The sequence below is a fragment of the Corvus moneduloides genome, chromosome 5 (genome assembly GCF_009650955.1).
Source record: "Corvus moneduloides isolate bCorMon1 chromosome 5, bCorMon1.pri, whole genome shotgun sequence".
In the NCBI taxonomy this organism is placed as follows: Eukaryota; Metazoa; Chordata; class Aves; order Passeriformes; family Corvidae; genus Corvus; species Corvus moneduloides.
In genome coordinates this window covers 11,401,308-11,420,590 of record NC_045480.1, presented here as the reverse complement: position 1 = coordinate 11,420,590, position 19,283 = coordinate 11,401,308, and the positions used below count along the sequence as shown (strand labels likewise).

At 39.0% G+C, this 19,283-nt stretch overlaps 1 protein-coding gene across 5 annotated transcripts in view; it reads left to right on the top strand.

Moving 5' to 3' along the window:
• Positions 1 to 19,283, top strand: part of SORCS2 (sortilin related VPS10 domain containing receptor 2) — a 549,849-nt gene that overhangs the window by 162,378 nt on the left and 368,188 nt on the right. For all 5 annotated transcript variants that reach the window (XM_032109885.1, XM_032109884.1, XM_032109882.1 and 2 more), the window contains exon 2: positions 14,413 to 14,480. In XM_032109885.1, the coding sequence (XP_031965776.1) occupies positions 14,413 to 14,480 (68 nt within the window). The remainder of the gene's footprint in view (positions 1 to 14,412; positions 14,481 to 19,283) is intronic.

The following is a 19,283-nucleotide window of genomic DNA, read 5'->3' as shown; positions in this document are numbered from 1 at the left end:
AGTCAGAGCATGTTTTCCACAAGCTGGAATAGTCCGTTTGGGGCAAGTGCCAGGAAAAAGGAAAAATCTCCCTTGGGGAAGCAGTGGGGTCGTACTTAATGATTTTGTGAAAACTCATTAACTTAGTTTCTAGGCATTAATTCTGAATCCAGTGCTAGTCAGTATTTCCATATTTTCAATCACCAATATGTTTACTGACATGAATTTGCTGATAAGTTTGTAGATAGCACAAAAATTGCTAAAATAATGTTGTTGTAAGCGTAATCTGAAATTGTTCATTAGATGAAAATTCAAAAATTGACTTTTATACAGACAGATGGAGAGCTGTACATACAAAGATATAAGGCTTTCAGGATGGGAGGATGGAAGGTTGCTTTGGGAATTAGCAACCCTGAAGTCAATGTAAGGTTTTTGGGGGGTAGCTTCCTCAACGAGTCAACTGAATTGGGATGGGAAAGAGCTCAAGAGGTTTGTTCTTGATGCTGGTATTCTCCTATATATCTATTTGTGAACTAAACCTTGCTTTCATTTTTTTTTTCTCCTTGTCTCCAGCTGCAGACTTTTTCTTGACAAACTTGCTGCTCTTCTGCAGAAAATCAGTTGAATTCTGCTGGCAATTAGCCCAGGGAAGCAGAGACTAGTTAGAATAGTTATTGCTGGAGGTGTAGGTGTAGGTCTACAAAGCCTAAGGCTAAACAAGAGGAGACAGATTAAAAACAGCTCTTTGGAGTCTGAAAGATGAATAATGTCTGGGCTTAGAAAGTTCTGAAATTCTTGGGGAGAACCTGGTGGAGTGGCTGAAAAAATGCTGATTATTTTTATATGTATATGCATTCATTTAGTCCCTCCTCTGCATGGCCTGATTTTATTAGGCATACTTGCCAAGTGATCTTTCAGTTTTAGGGAAAGAAGAACAAAATGTTTTAACTTGGTTTTCCAGTAGCAGCACTGTGCTGGCTTATCCCAGAATCGCTATTCCTGGAAACCTGTGGTGAGGTTCCTGTAAGCTGTTTGTGGACTGCCCATAAAGGGTATATCAAGAACAAGTTAGAAAATTAACTTGGCTTTGCCTTTGGTAGCTGCTGCTTCTCAAATCTGGTTTCCTCACCTCAGAAATGTCCTAAATTCTGGAGAATATATTCTGAAGAAAAGGGGTGAGGGGTAGGGAGAGGACCCAAAAAAATGATCCAGATGCTGAAAAATCAGCTTTATGAGGTGAACTGTAGGAAGGCCACTCATCAAGCTTATCAAAGCGAAAAGGTCAAAACCCAATGTGATTACTGTGTATAAGTACTTATTTATGGAGAATATATTTGTCAGCAGAGGTCTTTTAATCTTCTCTAGAAGCACATGACAAGATCCCATAGCTAAAGATCGAAGGTAGATAAATTTACTCAAGAATTAAGTCATCATTACTTGCTTGGCTGCATAAATAAATACTGGAACTCTTTTTTAGTTTTTTAGTTCAGGAAAGAATTACTTTGTCCGCCACCCTAGTAAACACTTACTTTGTAGCCTTTATCATCTTGGATGCATTATGAATTTAGCCAAAAAACCATTTGGCTTTGTGATCATTATCTGCCATTACCTGCTATGAGGACTGTTACATTTCACTGTATCGAACACTATTGGAATTAAGGTTGTAGTTGCAATTTCTTTAAGAAATATCTATTTCCATAGATTTGCAGCTCAATTCTAAGCATTCTGAGTAGGAAACATTTGGCTCCAGGCACTTATTTAATTTTTTATTTCTGTCATTTTCCTTTGGTGTTGAAAATAAAATTTTCATAATCTTTGAAACTAAAATGACTGAACTGCAATGGAAGCTTGCTGATTCCCACCTTTCCCCCCACACCATTTACTTTTGTCCATCCTCCTACCTCTCTTCTAGTTGCAGTGGGATGGACCCTTTTCTCTGGTCTATCAGTGTGAAATAACCATGAGAGTCACTACAGAGCTGAATGGTAATTAAAGACAAATCCAGAGAAATGTGTCTATAATGCATTGATTTATGGGGGGAGGAGTATGCAAGTTGGTTTTTCTTTTTTTAAGGAAAAGAAAGAATTAGCAACTAGTCTTGGTTTTGGACACAAATCCATTTTACAAAATTCAGATTACACTTCATATTATCATAATTCTGTTTCTGGGCCTGGTGAGTTGGGACCTCAGTTTGCAGATCTCTGTCTGGCTTTGTATGAGCTAGTCATGCACAGTCACAGACTGTTAGTATTCTTTGCTCTGAGGAAATAAAAAAAAAAAGGAAGGGAAGGAGGGACAACCCTATGTACCAGGATGCTAAAACCAAAACAAAGACTTGCCTGAGCTGTCTTTGAGGCCCTGAGTATTTCTCTAAGCTATTTTTCTTAAGGGACCAATGAGTAAAAACTTCTTAGGGACTGACAGATCTCCAAATAGCTTAACCCACTGAGAAAATAGACACTGACCTGGTTAAGATAGAAACTAAGAAACTGAACTGATGTGTTTGAGTATCTGTTGCCCCCTTCCTGGCTGATGCATTTCTCTGGTAGCACATTTACTGCCTTTTTATTTTATTCATGGAGAACTTGCATTATTTCCAGGTATTGGATAGTTTCTACTTCTTCACTATAGTCCCCTGACCTTTATATCCATACTCTGGATCTTTCTTTTGTTCAAAAATTATTTGATTGTCATCTGTTGGTACCTTAGTTAATAAGCATAATTGATTAAAAGCTGTATGTGATACGTCTCTTTCCTGAAAAATGCATTTCAGGCTGCTTGTGTTGTGATTTGGGGAAGGGATAGAGAAGCTACAAAAAATACCATTTCGGGTATTTGCTGTCAGTTTGTTCTCACAGAGATTAAAGAATGCTTTCTCCTTCTCTGGACCAGGGAATATGGAGGGGACTTGATTTCTTCCTCTGCTGGTATGGCATCAATGCCCCTGAAACTGCTTAGGTTTCTGTGGGTAGTGCTCTGAGCTGGGCAGTTTGTGAACACAGGTAGAAAATCCCTGGAATGAGTTAAAATCTCCAGCACTGAACTTCAGCATTTATAATTTCTTTCTTCACACAGCAGTAATAAGGATGCTGTATTAATTAACTAATGTGGTGATGTGTTATCCTTGCTCATTTTAAGTCTCAGAAAGAAAGCCTGAGCCATTTTGCTCTGTATTCTTCCTATATCACACACAAACATTTTCATTGGGTTACCATTCATACAACTGACTACTAAAAGTCAAATTTTAGTTGAAATAAAGTTTAGTTTCCTTATTTTTTAAAACTGTGTTTCTTGAAGAAATGTCACTGGTCTTCTATTTGGAAAAAGATAGTTCATTCAAGAATTGGCAGGGAGGATAGAAGTTTTTTATTTATTTACTTATTTTTTTTCCTAAAACTTGGCCAGTTTTGACATGCTTCTGTCTTCAGGAGGTGGCTGAGTAGACTTGAATGGATATTTTATTCATTTTACTGTGTCTACAAAATAATCTTTTACAGCTGTTTATTGGGCTGCACTGAAAGCTTCTTTTTCCTTCTACTTGTTTTTGAAAAATAAAGGCCTACTGCCCGAAGAAGATGATGGGCTTGGGAAAGGTTGGAATATTAATTCTGTGCTAATGAAAAGATACATCTTGTTCTGAAGTGGGGAAATTAAAGGAACTGAATGGTGTTCTAAACATATGGGTGATGCATTTTTCCTGTGGCCTCTAATCTTGTAAAATTCTTGCAAAAATACAATATTTAAAAAACCAACAAATGTATGTAGTTGATCAGAGACTGACATAATAGGTCTGAGGTAACTTCCAGTAGTTACGTCTGCTTACTTTCTCTTGTACATTGTGAATGAACTTTACTTCAAGAAATGTCTATTTAGAGATACCTTCAGCAGTGTAAGTTCATGCTGTATGATGAAAAAGCTTGCATCGTTAAGGTTAACTCTAGCTATTCTCTTTCAGTAGTCTCATGGCCATTATAACTTGACATTTAAAGTTAAAAGTTTGTAAAATTACATGCATTTTGTGGAAAATACAACATGGTTGTTTTCCTGCGTGCAAAATTTGTGAGACTTGCAAATACTGATTTAATCAAAATTGGATCCTTCTCTTCATGTAGCAAATTTTGAGATCTGATTTACTTTTCCTTTGTTTAGAATGGGCTTGATCCAGATTCCCATTGATTTAGACTTTGGATCAGACTCCAAGTGAATGCATGGGTATGGAAGGGTGAAGAGGGAGCAACGAAAACATCAGTTTGCTAGACAGCATTGAGCTGAAAAGCTGCCATTGGGTTTGGGCTGTAGCTTCTGTGCTCTGCTTATTACTGTCTTCCTGTCATGGCATCAGTGAAGCCCCTAACTTGAGAAAAACAATTTGCAAGAATTAAAAGGTTCAAATTTTTTCTTTGTTTTGGGATAAGTTAATTTCTGTAAGAAAAAGACTGTTGACTGGTAAACAGAGAAGACTATTCTCTAAGTTTCAGAAATAAAATATAAATAGAGAGAGGCATTTACAATTCAAATATAGAACAAACTCATTAGGAAAAAGATTGGAAAATAAATAGCAGTTCCAGAGAGATGCTCAATATAATGGAGGACAAGAGTAAATGTCATGTACACTGTACAGAAGTTTTAAGTGTCTGATAGTATAAAGTTCTGTTGTAAAGTACCTTGGTATGAAGCATATCATAGTCATACCTACCATTTTGAAGAAATGAGATGTGGGGTTTTTTAGTTGTTACAAAATTCAGTCCGCTCAACCTTCTGAGATGATATATATCACTGTACAATTTTCTTCAACTCTTTCCTTACTTTTTCATTTATTCCTTGGTGGAAAGGGAGGTAAGGAAAAAAATGGAATTTTTCCCCTACTGAAGATGTTGCCTCTTTGGCACAGTTTCTGTTACATGTCAGGACATTGGTGGTACACAAGCACATAACTACTGCAGACTTCCTGGCTCCACAGTGTGAGTGTGTTGCTGTGTGTTGTGGGTAGCAGTGATAGGGAAAGGGTCTTGGGACCCTGAAAGGTCTTGGGAGGGTGTGGGATTTGGGTCTGGGGGCATCATGGATTGGAAAAGAAGATCCTTGGGGTTGGCGTATGGAATTTAGACGTGTCTGCTGATCCTGCTCCTCAGTTTGTTCTTGCTTTATATGTTGTTATTTGCTCTGCCTGGACTTCTGCAGCTCTTTTAGATAGGGATTCATCCAGTCTTTCTGGGAGGGTCAAGCTGGAAGTGTAGGTCCTCAGTATGATAAATCAGTAGGAAACAAAGTACTTCCAAAGGACTGTTCACATCTTGATGGGCAAAACTGATCTCTAGAGGTATCTCTCTCTATTTCTATCCTAAAATTGGGATAAACTACAGTGATAAGTCTCTGCCTCCATTTCTCAACTGTAAAATAGACATTACGGTAAGGGGGTGCAAGAAGACTGAAATTACTGCATTTCTACAGAAAAGAGCCATGAGAAGGTGTAAGTGTAGAGATAACAATTCAGAAGAGTTCTAGGCATGAATTAAAAATAGTTTTCTTCCACTTCTTGTGCTGCTTAACTGTTGCACCTATCCTTAAATCCATGAAGACAGAAAAGAGTAGTGCTCATGACATGAAAAAAGAAGTATTTATCATATTTCTAAAACAATCTGTGATCACAGGAGAGAGACCAACCATTAAAAACATCAGTCTTTAAGGGGGAGAATTTCACATTAAGAGTTTCTTACTGAAACTGCTTTGCAGCTCTAGCTACAGCTGATTAAATGCTGACATGCAAAAACTGTCACCAAAGAAACTGTTGAATACTTAAGTCTTTACTGGAGTAAAATAAAGGAATATAGATCTCATGTACAAGGGCCTACAATCTTTTCCTGCTTGTACCTACTTGATCTGAGGGTCATTTAAAATGTATTAGAGGTTTAAGATTGGAATGCGAGGCTAATTTGAAACCTGGCTCTAAGATGATGGATTATATTATTATACTTCATACTGGTTAAGCGAAAGCATAGTGTCTGTATGACAAGAGGGATCCAAAATGAAGTGGCATTGCCTGGTGAAATAGCTGTTCCTTTTCACAGATAATGCTATATAATTCCACTTAGCTTTTTTATGTCCTCATGGCTCTTAAAGTAATGGAGACCTAGGGCAGAGGCTGGGTGAGGAAACACAAAAAGCTGGCAAAAACTCAGTGCTCACAGATTGGAAATCTCCTGGTTTGGCTTCAGACTGAATGTGGAGAACTTTCCAGTGCTCCCTCAGTTGCTTCCAATGTTTTCTTTGACGTATTTGGCCCCTGACCAATTTTCTCAACTGCTCCCAAGCCCTTTCTAATAGTCTCCTAACCCACTTGGATGTTCCCTCAGCTCCTTTACGCCTTTTCCATTGGCATGGATGTGAAGTTCTGCTGCTTCAGGAATAATGCTGAAGATAAATGTGCTTTCATCCTTTTTCTCAAAGGGGTTCATTCCCAGTATTTTACAGTAGCTGAATTCTGTTAATGTCATTTGAGATGTTCCAAATTTATTCTCAGTGGGGCCATGGGGAGCGGGCAGGCTTGGCATTTGAGTGTGAATGGTTCCCTCTCACATCACGCTGGGGCAGTGTGTTGGTACTTCTGAAATTAATTCTTTTAGCAAGATGAGTAGAGATGAAACAGTTAAAATGAAAGGCAGTCATAGAGAGACCAACTCCCACCCAGGAGAAGTGGGTGGTGTTGAGCCTTGTCTGTCCCTGTGAGAAACTGCAGAGAGAATGGTCCTTGTTTGGAGAGGCATCCAGGCACCCCTCACTGGGAGGATGATCGAGCTGGGGGACTAAAGGACTTTTCCTAGATAGCACCTGGAGTATCAGTCCCAGAACTCTTTTGGGTTATTCCTGTTTTACTAGGCAATCTGACTTTTTTTTTTGTCTTTTTTTTTTGTCTTTTTTTTTTTTTCGGCAATCCCCTTCACTCTCTTTTTGTGTCATTGTCCAGGCCTGCTTTTGACTTTGGAATAAGCAAAGTTAAAGTATCCCTGACCACGTAAATGCTGATTAGTGCAACACACACTCCATATCGCAAAAGATGTGAAACAAGTTTTGCATCTGCCTCTGTTTTGTCTCTGGTCTTCTGGCTGAAATATTAATCAGCATCACTCTGTCACTGTAATAGAGCTGTCTCGGTCTTTACGTTTGTCCTGGCAGAACTCCTTTCAGGTAGGAGTGTGCCCATGTGCCACTCTGTAGACCATGTTCCCATGTTTATCTTTCTCATTCATAGAGAACAACTTCAGGCACCTACAATATTCAGGTAATATAAATTTCAGTGCTAATTCATGATAAAAAAGGATAGTAAACAGTGTGGCTCTTTAACTGGTCTTGATGAAGCATTAAAGTCCTTGCTTACATGTACAGTCTTTATAAAGATAGGCAATTAGGTCTCACTTGAACACCATTAGCCATTTCAGAGATAATTACATGTTATTCTGAGGTCACTGTAGGTTGATGAAACCTCTGGTAAATATGATGTTGTTTGGTACAATGATATTGAATCCTGTGGTTCTGGTGAAGACAGAGCAGCTGTGAGGGAGAGTAACCAATGTGAACATGTCTGCCAACAGCCCTGCGTCAAAGGAATGCTCTGCCCAGCTTTTGGTATCCTCCTCTATAGCTATTTCCATATGTCTTGCGTAATAATTTCATTTTTGAAATAAAAAGCATAGAAGCATAGTTATTTTTATATGTAAATGTTTTTCTTTTTTAAAAAAAGCTCTAGCCCTGAGAAAGGATTTAGTGATGTGGATTAGAAGCTCACTTTCAAGTTTTATATTTTACTATTGGGCAGTAACACTCCATAAGAGACCAGGAATATTTCACAAACTGCACTTAAAATCTGAATTTTCTTTTCTGGTAGTGAATAGCTATATAATAGTGATGATTGAGGTAAACAGCTTATCCATAATATTGGATTCCTGAAATATTTGGAAGAGACTAAAGATGTTTTACATATGCCACCTTTCAATGTTAGCTCTGCTTCCTCTTGAATTTTCATGGGAATGAAAAAGAATATTCACATAATAAGTTTGGTTCTACAGGAAGGATTGTTAATTCAATTTAGAATACATTACTAGGGAAGATAAGTAAAGCTAGTCTGTATTTAAAAAAAAAATACAATTAGGAGACTAGAGAGACTAAGGAAAAAAATATTCTTGCTTCATGATTTAGAAATTTATTCTCTTGGCATGTTTGCAAATGTGGTTTTAAGAACTTATCAAATGCTATGTTAAATATTTAACCTAAAAACTGCTCTGGTTGTGTAGTAAAAGGCAATGACAGAAAACTGCAGATTTTTGTGTCAGAAGTGACATTGTTTTGGGCTGTTTGAAAAAGAACGGGAACTTTAATTGAATAAGTAGTTAAAATGTTAGGCAGTTTCCAAAACTGCAGGTTTGAGTCCAGTAATTCTGTGGCCTTCAAACTGAGATCCTCTTTGCTTGAGTGAACTCTGCATCTGCAGCATGCCCAGAAATCTTGGACCTGCATCTAATGGTTCTAGAAAGGAGCAGCAACATGAATATGTTCAAGTAGCAGCAGTCCATGTTGGCTGACCAGTTCTATATATGCTTTGATTTTTGGGGGCTGACCATTTACAGTTACATAACAATAGTCTCTGTTCTGGTGTGGATGGGTCAGGCAGTACCACATAGAAGCCTGTGCTTATCCAAGTAGCCAACTGCTAAAAACTGCAGTGGCAGCCCAGCTGCCTGAGTTGCAAATTACTGAAGATAGGAAAATATATTTGGGAGGAATCTTTATTTATATGCCTTCCCCATTCTTATAATTTTTGTACTTATTTATTGCTGTTATAGATGGGTCTGTGCCATGGACTTGTGGTATAAACTGATATGGCTCCTTCAGCCATATGGCTATCTACTTCCCTGTTAAATATGATTGAAATCAGTCAGTGGATTTAGAATTAAAAGGTAGAGATGAGGAGCCAAAACCATATATATACAGCCTCATATATATGGAGTGTCATCACGTAAACATAATTTTCTTAGGAGCTTGTGTTGAAAATCTGGCATGAGTTGGTGATGGTATAGAAGACTTCTTGTGTTCTGAACTTGAACTGTAGGCTCCTCAAGGCAGTAGGTTGTCTACCTGTTCTGTGTTTGTACAGAGCTAACAGAATATAATCCTGTTCTGTGCTAGATAGTAGATTAAATGTATTTGATATCCTAAAGTTACTCTTCTGTATGAATGTTTTCAGGGTCAATGTGTGAAGTACTAGGTTTAAAGTGGTTTTGAATCTGGAAGCAATCACAACCTCTGCTTTCAAGACTATGCACTTATCCAGCTCTTGTGGATGGAAATACCTCTTAGAGAATACGATTTGAGCCATTACTGTGTCTTACTTTGAATTTTGAATTAATTCACTGTATGGAATTATTACTAATGTTGAAGATAAGTGCACTAGTATAGTCAGTGACTTCATACACAGTAAGTCCTCTTGTCTCCCAATACAATTTAGTTGGAAGAAATAGAAATCTAATTCTTTAAGTATTTTATATTAAATCATGTATTGCTTTTGTGAACTTTATTACCAGAGAGGAGTAGAAGCTTATACTGTGAATTCTTAATATCTTAAGTAATGGTTTAAATGTTTGCTTTTTCACCTTTCCTCATAATGCTGCATCAGAGTAAACCTAAATGCTCTTTTTCTGTTTAGTTTTCCCAGCATAAGCAAATTATGATGTAGTTATTAATAGTAGTATGGTAGTTTATCCACATAATAGCCTTGTAGTAATGTACCTTCATATTAATAATCTCCTGAATTTTATTTTTCTCATAAGAGTCATTGTTTTAAATAAGAAATGTGAAAATTAACATTGCCCTTAGCATGATGATTGAAGAGCCTGCTGCTGCAAAAATGGAAATGGCTTGAGGGATTGGAGCAGTAGGTGGTTGCCTATAATTTGTTAGGGACATTTTTGATTATTAGTTGTCAAAAAAGGTTTGGAGTTACAGGGGGTGGTGGTGACAAATTAATAGGCTGTGCCTAGAACATCTACATCTCCCCAGAATAGTGGTGGTGTACAGTGGAAGAGTTAAATAGCTGAAAAGGTGAGTGAGGCTGTGTTCTTGAGCAAAACAGCAGGTTATGTTCCAGTTGTACAGAGTATTAAGTGCTGGTTCAAGTGACTCTCATAAACACTTCTTTGGATTTCAGTGGGTTCATTCACATGAATTAAATTAACCAGATGCTAAAAAGTTTGCAGAAACTTGAATCTGTCTGAGGAGTTTATTTTCCTGGTAGCCCTGGCTGCCCAGAAGTATTTACAGCATGCTGTCACTTTCTAAAATGTTGAGAAAAAACAAAAACTGCAAAGTATGAGACTTTTGCTATTAAATTTATGAATAGATGCAAAAAAACCCAAAACCAACCAAAAACTTAAAATCACAATTGCAGGGGTCAAATAAAACTTTTTCTATCTACATGCAGATTCGTACAGCTAAAGAGAGATCTTTATTAAGAAAGGTCCATGTAAAAAAGAATCATGGAGGGAGCATGGGGAAAAAATAAAATAGTTTTCCAAAAGTTGATGTTTATTAAAAAGATAAGGATCTTAGCAAATACTCCACAGAAAGATAAAATATAAACACCAGGAAAAGTATTGATCTAGAATTCATTCCTTTTTCCTTTCTCAGCCCTCTTAGCTGACATGGTAATGAAAAGAGAGGATTAAAACAGGCTTCTTAAAGCCAAAATTTTATTAGGAAATTATTAAAAGCACATTGTGTCTTGTAAAGTGAAGTTGTGTTTTTTTCAGTCCAGCCTTGCTGCAAAGCATTTTCAGAGAAGAGCAACAGAAAAGGAGAGGGGATAAACACAGATCATTCGAACTTTCATTATTCACGGGTAATAATATCTGTGGAATTTTCCATTTGTTTTCCTGGTCTGTCATTCACTGAAAACCCAGTGCACTCCTGAACTCCTGAAGACAGGTATATACCCAGAAAGGATTTGGGATCCAAACTGCTTCAACTCCTTTGTTTGGAGAAGAGTTTTGACCTGTGACTACTGTAACAGTGAAAATCCACACAGGCAGCAACTGAGTTATAGAAGCAGAGAACTGACATGGGAGAATCAAAATTCTATTTGTGCTCCCCCCCTCCCCCCCCCCCCCCCAAAAAAAAAATAGGGAGGGGAAGAGAATGAGGTAGAGAAATTTGACTGGAGCTAGTTATTTCTTCCATGGAAAACTTCTAATGTACATTGCATTTGATTTTTAGAATCCTAAGGGATTTATCTTCCATACTGTGGCACATAGGGAGAAACATTGGCTTTATGGAGAAGCCTTTACCAAAGGCTTTGGTAAAGAAGCAGGTAATAGAGTACCAATTTTGTGATAAAAGCTGAAAGTTTTCACTTTCTTTTTTCTTTTTCAGTATTTTTGTCCAGAAGCACCATCAGGTGTTCATATGCCCCTAGCACACAACAGTAGTCACTGTTGTCACCTCCATTGTCATACTCTGGGAGAGAACTCAAAGAATTGTGGGTGAATTTAAGATAAAATGATTTTAAATGATTTCACAAGTCTCTGGAAGCCTGGATGGAGATTTCTATATAATCCTGTAAATCCATCTTTAAGTAAAAAATCTGGTAAATCTAATTCTCCATCATTGCCTAAATTTATTTTAGCTGTAAAATAATAACAGAAAAAGGTTAAGTTTATTTTAGCTGTCCATGACTGACGGGAGTATGAGCTGATTAAGAATCATATCCTTGATCATTGCTCACTTGCTGCTGTGCCTCTCCCCAGCCACAGGCCACCCAAGCACTTCAACTAGGAGAACCATGCGTATGAACCAGTGGCTTCAATCCAGCCTGTAAAATGCTCGTAATTAGAGTCTCATTAAAATGAAATCAGTGAAACAGGCTTCTGCTCTTAAAAATGATGGGTAGAATCCAGAGATCCTGAAGACCTTTATGCTTTCGTTGTGAAATAATTCCTTCTGTTCTTTGGATCTATCTGTTAATTTAGAAAAAGTACCATTATGGTTAGCAGGATTGCCTGAAAAGGTGCCCACAATCTAGAGGATGATGCTGTAAAATCTGTTAAATAGCTGACCTCCATTTTTCAGATACTGGGATGAAATCCAGTGGCAAAGTTGAAAGGATGGTCAGCCCCTCAGCAGCTTCATACTTCTTTAGTTGTGACAGGACTCTGCTGCTAATGGTGTTAGAGAATTCAAAGATGGCTCATTATGGCTTTGTTTTTCCTACTAAGTCATTCTCTCTACTCCAAACTGCAAAATAAGGTATTTTAATTTTTACATGAATTTACCAGTCAAATTGGAAAGTACTGACATCTATTTTTCAGAGCTCTGCCTCAGTTTAAATCACCAATCCTGCAGTGTCAAGTTTTACTGCTTATGGCTGCCGTTTGCAGTTACCTGAAAGCTATTCAGCTGAAGTGTGTGGAACAGCAGTGGCTTTCTGGTTTGGTGTGTGCATCCCCAGATGAACTGCTGCTAGCCAGCAGTACTGTGAGCCTGAAAGTCTTTAACACTTCCAACAGGTGCTGAGTTACAGCAATAGCTTATCTGGAAGGTTCTTTGTTGATGCATCCATACAGGTTATGCTCAAAGCAGGTGGACTGAGGGTGACCCAAGAGGATTTTCTCTGTGTGATTTTAATCAGTTTAATTCAGGAATGAAACAGCAGGCTTAGCCTGTGGCAGGATGGTTCCAGCACACTTTCCAAAAATTACCTGAATTTGCAAAGTTGTAATTGTAAGATGTACAGAGATGAAAAAAGTTGGCTCACTAAGTTCAGGATTCAGTCTCCATTTCTGCATAAATGGGAGGAAACAAAGTGTAATCTCTTGTATTTTTAGGTATTTTTTCTTTTATTTTCATGTACCAAATATGCGCTCTTGTATCTCTTAAAAAAAAAAAACCAAAACAACCCAGATTAGTTTTTGTGACTTAAGAGGAATTACACTTGTTTGGAAAAGCACAGTCTGAAACTTCTTCCTTAATAATTGGAGCCAATAGGTGCTCCCAGTAGGGAAGTTTCTTTCTTTTTCTCCTTAATTGCAAGCACTAGAAAAAGCTGTAGTTAAGACACTGACAATACAATGAATAGCTGACCTGGTGGAATGTGCTTGGGCTGTAGCCAGGAATCTCAGGGAATAATACTGCTTATGAATTATGTATTGTTTCCACTTTTGCTTATATCAATATACATCCAAGAATATGTGTTGCAAATTTATGAGGTTTGGCTAACCCTGAGTGAGACTGGTATTATACCCCAGTTCTGTAAAACACTGCATTATTTCCACAGTATCATGTAATAACATCCATGGTCTGGAATTCTGTTCTCTCACAAGTTCCAGCATACAAGGAGTACAGGATAAATGTATCATCGGCATATTAATTATCTGAATAACTGAAGTGAATGCCTACAGTTGCTGTTTGCTGGAGATTTAATCTGGTGGGCAGGAACAGAGCAGTGCCAGTTAAATAAGAGCTTGCTCCAAACTGTTGGAGACTGGTGTTCACCCCACATTAAAGAAAGCCTCCAGCTGTGCAAGGAACCAGCCTGTTCCACCTCTGTGGGGTTGCCATGGGCACATGGCTCTAAGAGTCACTAATATGGACTGACAGCAAGTGAAAGAAATCTGTAAAATATCTAAACATAAACCATAGCATTCAGCTTGATACAGTGGTTGTGGACTAGTGCTTTGCATTATTTGACCAGTGAATTTGTCACATGTTGAGCAGATGGAAAGCATTTCTTGCTGACACTTTTCATAGGGTGAAGATGTTTTGTGGATGAAATTTGCTTGTGTATTTTCTTGGCTGTTGGTGATGTAGATGAATAATTTACTGAGCATGGAGCTGGGTCATGAAGGGGAAAAAGTGATACTTCAAGAAATGAGAAGTGATAGCCATGGAAGTTGCATTGATGATCTTGTAAGGAAGATCAGAGCTCATTTTTTTCCTGATTTTTTTATCTGGATAATCAAAGTTAATCACCATTGTTTAACACTTAGGATTAAAAAAATAATTGTGTCTGTAGAGCTGCCTGCTAAATTTAAACTAGCAACCAGATTGGTTTTTCCTAATCAGAAAGTCATAAAGATTGCTTAGGGGATGTCATGTGGTGGTGGTATTTATGTGACAATTCCAACTCCACTGCTTATGTGAAATAGGCAATCTTTCACAGTCATCAGGTTTGCAGAAAACTTCAAGTGCTGAAATCACTCTTCCCAGAAAGAGAAATGAAAAAGCCAGGCTAAAAAGCAAAACTATTAAGAGTTAAAAATGAGGTGAAGTGCTGTTCAGATTTTCAGAAGCCTCACTTTTGTATTTTCCAAACTAATGCTGCTCATGATCTGTTTCTATTTGTTACATCAGTTTACATATTTATATCTATTTATGTTCATTTTCTTTTAGGTGATCCTGATCCTTACCAAGTATTATCATACTGACATGGGGAAGGTTCTGGAGAGCTCTTTGTGGAGGTAAGTTCTCTGCTTTTTCTATAACCTTCCCTCCTGCTGTTCTTGGAATAGATCCATCACTTCCCTTTTCAGACTGCTGCTGAGTTGAGTTGGTAGCTGACTGATGCTATTGTACTAAGATTATCCAGATTGTCATCAGCTCTTACTCCCTCTCTTTCTTGAATGCAGTTCCTGTAGTTGAATTAGAGTTTGTAATGAGTTTTAACAGTAGAGACAAAGAATGATAGAGAATATAAGGTACCTCCTAGATGCCACTTTGCAAGTTGCCATGTTTTTCCTTTACCTAGAAATTTTGCATCAAATTTACTTTAAAAGTTTGAAAGTCTTACTGTGTTGGGATGTGTCTTTTAGGAGTTCTTGCTGCTTGAGTAGTGTACTGAGGTTAGTAAATAATCCTGCTTTGGAAGTAGTTATGATTGTCTGGATGAAATATACCAGCAGTGTAGGTTATATTGTGTTTTATGACAACTGGGAATAAATAGTAATCCAAATAAATTTCTAAATTGGTTCTTATTCTCATAATATTTGTGAATTAAGATATCAATATGCTTGTTGCCTGTGTGTACACAGATTGCATACTCAGGTGTACATCAGCACAAAAGCAGGGCTAAGGTAAGTCTATGTTATACTAGTCACACTGCTTATTTTGTCAGGTCTTGCTTGTATTTTGCTAAGGGGACTTGTTGTGCTCTAATATGGTTTTTTTTGGTGTGTGTGTGTCTCTGTATAAATTTTCCACAACAAATTCTTTCTAGACCCATCATGTACATTTGAAAAGCGAAAGTATGTCACTGTTATCGATAAAATGATACTGTGCCAGTATTTGCTCTGCTAGTTTTGCTGGTTATCTCTAGCAGTAGAAATAAATGACAGGAGATTTAAGCAGTCATATGTCAAAGTCAAATGTAGCTCATAAGCTTCAGGTCTAGAAACAAAGAGTTTATCTAAAACTTTGTGGCTTAGGTAGTTGTAAACTTCATGCTGTCCCAAGAGCTTGTATGGGGACTCGACCTTCAGCTGTGTGTGCAAGGACCTTTGCAGAGACCATCCAAGAAAAGGACTGGGTAAGGAAATAGGGAGTGGGAAAAGTCTGTGTCCAGGACATCTGCAAAACAGCCTTGTTACTTATTTTGAAAGAGGTGGCATTGCTTTAACCTTGTGGGGTTTCTCAGTGACAATGCTTCTGCAATACCTTGTTGTCATACCAGCGTCTGAATAGTGATCAGTCTGCCCGGGGGCAGTGGTCCATGCAGAATAAGGGTATTTTCTCGTAAAAAAGAAACTTCTAGTCTTAAAAAGGAGGTATTCAGGAAAGAGAGTAAGATCAAATGGAGACTGCTTAGCATTGACTCAAGATTGGCCTTTTTAGTGCTATGGTATTTCATTTGTAACTATGCTCTCAACTTGCAAGATACAAAATTATTTGCACATTTGTTTCTGTTTTAATTTTTTGTCCAACATCTTGTGCAAATAAGACAGCCAAACGACAGTTTGGATACTCCCAACTGCGTAAGCACACACTGCTTGCCTATTATTTGCCAGTGGCCCATACAACATGTGCAATACATTTCAAGTTTTGCAATCCATACTTCAGGGTATCTATCATAGTCTTTTAAACATTTTCAGTTGGACTCTTCAAAATAAACTCTTTGCTCTTTTAAAATAAACATAAACCAGGCTTCAGATAATGTTTCTTTCTTTTGAGAACATAAACACTTAAAACAAGGTCATTCAGACCTTGCTGACAGCTGGTGTAAAGAACCGGTGTGAACTGCATTCAAATAAAATCGATACTAGCATGCATCATCTGGAAATCGTGCCTTTTACTTACAAGTAACAGATGTACCAGATGCTTTAGTACTGGCACAGGTCATGGTACCGCCCCAAGGGCAGGGCATAGATGTCCTCAGGGCTCTCAGTGGTGTCAGGCTTTGAGGATGTGCCAGGTGCCCATGGCTCCATGAAACACTTTAGTGGGGCACAGATTGGGCCTCAGGGAGCTCTCCTTGGGTATATCTTGCAATTTCACAGGGCACAGCCCAGCCAGGGTCTGGACATCAGGATGCCTTGGGCCACCCACTTCGTCAAAATAGCGCCTGGGAGCTCACTTCTTGATGTGATGATAGCCAGAACCTGCTGAGCTGGGGGTGGGGATGCAGGCTGGGGCTTGTTGACCAGACAGGCTGGATGGGTTCTGAGTCACCTGGTCCAGTGGAAGGTTCCCTGCCCATGGCAGTGGGGTTGGAACTAGATGGTCTCTTCCAACCCAACCCAACCCATTCTATGATTCTATGGTTTCCAAACCCAGGATGGAAAAGCTGAAAGGAAGAGAATGAATAAGATTAGCCCTTGGGCCAGGGGCTGCTACCTAGCTGATCCATGCTTGGATATGTTCTGGGCTCACCTCCTTCCTCCACCTCAGCCCACGGTGACGTACAAGAGACATATACAGTTGTCAGCCTGGAAGAGTTACAAAGTGCTTGGATCTGGAAAAGTGCAAATCAGACCAACTACTACAAAAGTATAAAATAGTGCCCCTCTCTGTTGAGATGTAGCTCACTATTTGTACTAAAAAACTGAACAAAGCTGCCTTTGTGGTCAGGGGACTTCTGTGTTTTTCCCTGAGTAAAATGGTTGGAACTTCACTAGTTTTTTTCACCCACATTTGCTGATGGAACTGGGGTGTTGTATTCACATTGGCAGCCTGCCCCGAATGCATATACATTTTTGAACTTTTTTGTTTGATTCTTTTTTGCATTCTTCTCATTTGTATCATACAAATATGCAGTAAAACAGGTGTGAAAAAAGATACAAGTTTTTTTTGTCAGTAGAGAAATGCCACTAATCTGTTTCTGTGCCCTAGGGGGAATAGACCCTCTCCAGTTATTTCCTGAATTGGTCCAATGTTTTTGTTCCTATCTTGCCTGGCTAGATAATACAAGACATGATATTTTCTAAGTCACTAAGTGTCTTGGTTTGAAAGACAGGTGTCTGCTAAGGAAGGCAGAAGCCTCCCTTGGAATGGCAGATGCAACTCCCTTCCCTCCAAGTTATTATAATTTTGAAATCAAGGGGGCTTTTAGGCAAAGAGATGGGAAATAGGAGTAACAGTTCTTTACTATTATATATCTATATGTGTATAACCAGTCAAACAAACAACAATAACTATGGCAGTAACAGCAAACAATCACAAACCCAGTGCCAGCCTTCTCGGCTGTCGGGCCCTTTCCCCTCGGGTGCAGTTCCGCTCGCAGCCGGCAGGGGCGCTGGCGGCTCCCGGTGAGCAGGGCAGGTGCGATGGTTCCCCCGCGGCTGCAGGGGGCGCTCCGGAGCGAGCTCAGGGAGCACGCGGCACCGGTGCCCTGGGATCCCGGGAAGGGATGGAACAAAGGCTTCACAAACCCCTGGGCAGCTGATCCCGGTGTCTGGCCGGACCCTCGGGAACAGCAGGCTGGAACGGCAGGCTGGAACGGCAGGGACGAGCACAAACCCCTGGTGACAGATGAGATGTATCCAAACGGGGAACCCCCCGGAGGTCTGGGCAGGCAGGGTGAGCAGGGCTACAACACAGCAAAGGCTTGAAGCAACGGGGGGGCAGGGTGGCCACAGCCCGGCTCCCAGCGGGGCAGGGAAGGCGGGTTTGGGATCCCAGGGCTTCTCCAGCAGAGAGAAAAGCAGCCGAAGAAAAAAACAGCTTCCCTCTCTCTGTATGCCGAGACCGACTGCCCCCACACACTCAGGTGAAAACAAAAGAGTAGCCAGATGCGCCCCACTCTGTAGCTAGCTCTTTTGTTTTTCTGAAGTACTCAGCCATTTGCTTCCCTGGCAACCTGTATGGGCAAAAATTCCTTTAACAGAAGAAAAAACCAGGAGAGCTCCTAAAACCCCAACACTAAGTGACTTAGTCATTAAGTGAAAGTAAACTAGTTTTATAAACAGATCAATTCTGACCAGGGTAGCTTTTTAATGTTAATGTCGCAATTTCTCTTTCTGGTCAGTAAATATTAATCTACCTTGGTGTTTATCAGTTATTTTGTGCCTTGAAACTGTGTCTTTCATCTTCTAAAACTTATTTCCACCTCATCTCTTTCCTTTTCTCTCATCACTCAGAAGAATTTTTTTCTCCTTGTTTAGTGGAACAAAGAATGAGAAAGGATGGTCTAGTGATACTTGTTTGTTCCTAGTGACCTGGAGCTGCAGTCAGACTTTTAAGAGTAATGGAAATGGTGGTGAAAAACACCAGTCAGAGGTACATGCCTGGGCAGGGGGTGAAGAAGATTTGGGTGGGTCTTGGTGACACATTTTTGTGCCTTTGCAGAGCATTGTCAGTGTGTAGGTAACTTACGTCTGCCCACACAAGTCAGGTTACAGGCTTGGGAGGCCTAAATTTGAATTGCCTTGCAATTTTTTATTGTTGCATAAATAGGGAAAACAGTGCTGTGTAATAGAAGTTGTAACAAGTTTTTTACTACTAACAGCCATGTCTCGTTACACTAAAGAGGTGAAGACAAAATCTTGTTAAAAAAATACAAGTTAAATAGAGTTAAAAAATACCAGACTGGCTTTTTTAGTCAGCTAACTTTCCTAAGTTGCTTATTAAGTAGTTGTCAAGGTGTAAATTGTTTAATTATTTGACTCAAAATAAGGTAGGCAAATAAACAGAGATGACACTGGTTGCCTCTTGAATATAAACTAACATAACTTTTGGAGAAGGAACAGAAGATTATTTTCAGGTCTACTTTTAGAGTTTCTAAACTGTGGTACATATTGGGAATACAGGTTGGTTGTCATGTAAGAGCTCAT